Genomic DNA, 2,280 nt, shown 5'->3' with positions numbered 1-2,280 from the left:
AGGCAGGGGAGTTTGGGCTTTGTTGGACAGTCAAGTCGCCCTGCGGCCATCGCGACAGTGACCACACTTCGACGCTGCGCCCTTCAGAACCGTGACAGGCTGGGCAGCCAAGTCGCCTCTTGTCGCGGCGAGGCCTGGTGGGCAATTGGTGGGTCCTAGGCAGAACTGTTTCGACGATGGCTCAGGCTACGAAAAAATCGGCGCGACTTACCGAGAAGGCCAGTGCCTGCTGTTGCATATGGCTATCTTCTTTTGTTTCCCTTACGATTTTCGGCGGTATTTCCCCTGTGTACATGCTTGCATATTCATCTGCGGCATATGCTTCGTTTGCGTGCGTTTATTTATATTTGCCTGCTTTGCACCGAAAACAAACTGAGTCATGTTAGGTAGCATTTTCTGTGTGTGCCTGTCCAAAAGGATGAAAATGGGTGCCTGTTCAAATGGGATCCAGCGTGAAGCCCTTACATAGTCATCTGTACCAAGCCCCGCTCCGAGCGTCGACTTTCCGCGCGTGAGGTAAGAGAAGAGGAACATTAATTGATACCACATGTCTGCCCGCCAGCAGCCCCGTCTGCGCGTGGCTGACTGGTGGTGCCCGCCGCCGCAGGTGATGATTGCGCGGTGCGCGCTGGCCGGCCGGCCGCTGCGCTGGCCTGCGCGGGCGTGCAGCTCGGCCGGCGCGCAGCCGCCGCTGGTGCTGACCGGCCGCGTCGGCGCCGTCACCACGATCGCCATCAACCGGCCGGAGAAGCGCAACTGCGTCAACGCGGCCACGGCCGCCCAGCTGGCGGCGGCGCTGCGCCGGTTCGAGACCGACGACAGCTCGCCAGTGGCCGTGCTGCACGGCAAGGGCGGCAACTTCTGCGCCGGCTACGACCTGGCTGAGGTGGCGGCGCGCGCGCCGGGCGACCCGCCGCCGCCCGCCGCGCCCATGGGGCCGTCGCGCATGCTGTGCTCGAAGCCAGTGGTGGCCGCCGTGGACGGGTACGCGGTGGCCGGCGGCCTGGAGCTGGCGCTGTGGTGTGACCTGCGCGTGGTCGAGGAGACGGCCGTGCTGGGCGTGTTCTGCCGGCGCTTCGGCGTGCCCCTGCTGGACGGCGGCAGCGTGCGGCTGCCGGCGCTGATCGGCCTGTCTCGCGCGCTTGACATGCTGCTGACGGGCCGGGCCGTCTCCGGCACCGAGGCGTTCCAGTGGGGGCTGGCCAACCGTGTGGTGGCGTGCGGCACCGCGCTCGGCCAGGCCGTCAACCTGGCCACCTCCGTCGCCAAGTTCCCGGCGGCGTGTCTGGCCGCCGACCGCCGCTCGGCCTACCACGCCGCCTTCGACGCGCGATCGCTGGAGGAGGCGCTGCAGTTCGAGCACGAGCACGGCCTGCCCGTGCTGGATCTGGAGGCTCGGCAAGGCGCGCAGCGGTTCGTCGACGGCGTCGGACGACACGGCAAGTTCACCATTCACCCGGAGAAGATGGACGAGTGGAAGAAGAGGTAGTGCACGCCGGCGCGCTGGGATCTTTGCGCGAGGTCCGTGCTGGGATGCGCGCGCCTCCGTGATAGTCACTTTCCGTGATTTGTTGCTGGTGGTGATCAGCTGCCACTAGCATGTCTGACAGGAAAGACATTGTGCTGGGTAAAATGTATTATATCAAAAACATGTGTAAGATGGTATGTGAAGCCGCAAGACCGACTAAACACGCCGAGCCCGATCAATCAGCGCCAGAGTACACGGAAACTGACCGACCCGGAACCGAACTGGGCGGTGCAGCCAGCACTGCGACGTGTAACGCGGCCCGGGTCGGGAGCATTTGCCGCCCCAGCGTTAGGATCGGTGCCCACACGGCCGTGCCAGGGCGTCACGCGGCGTGACGCTCTGTGGCGCTGAAAGTCTGCGGCGTTATGGAACGGTCACTAACCACTCTTCTCGCTGTCATTTGAATGTCATGTAGCGTGGGCTGTGGGTGAATGGGTGCAACACATGCTGCACCAATGCCACTAAATTGTGCGCGCTCCTCCATGTTTGACTCAAAATCGCACCAATAGTGAGGCGCATTTCGAAAGGCTTTAAACCAACCGTGACTTCCGAAAAATAATGAGAGTACCTCTGATGACGTGTCATATTTGTCCAGTGCCTTCCCCCATCACCAGAAACAAACTGATAAGACCGTTAGTTCGATATCATTCATATAAACCGTGGTATATACCGTGCTCAGAAGAGGTCGACTCTTCGGCACGCTGTAATGACATCGGGATTTTTGCATCATGTTGACGCCATGGACCGCACCT

General features: G+C 61.8%; 1 protein-coding gene across 1 annotated transcript; it reads left to right on the top strand.

Annotated features, from left to right (window-relative positions):
- Positions 1–676: 676 nt before the first annotated feature.
- Positions 677–1,658, top strand: LOC119107872 (mevalonyl-coenzyme A hydratase sidH-like; the record flags this gene model as incomplete). The annotated part of the gene is made up of 1 exon (XM_037231441.1): positions 677–1,658. A coding segment is annotated over one exon (813 nt), but the record flags the coding sequence as incomplete, so codon positions are not given.
- Positions 1,659–2,280: the final 622 nt, after the last annotated feature.

The sequence above is a fragment of the Pollicipes pollicipes genome, unplaced genomic scaffold, assembly GCF_011947565.3.
Source record: "Pollicipes pollicipes isolate AB1234 unplaced genomic scaffold, Ppol_2.1 Scaffold_6686;HRSCAF=7923_pilon_pilon_pilon, whole genome shotgun sequence".
Taxonomy (NCBI): Eukaryota; Metazoa; Arthropoda; class Thecostraca; order Pollicipedomorpha; family Pollicipedidae; genus Pollicipes; species Pollicipes pollicipes.
Note: the sequence above shows the minus strand (reverse complement) of the source record. Positions and strands in the feature narration are given on the sequence as shown.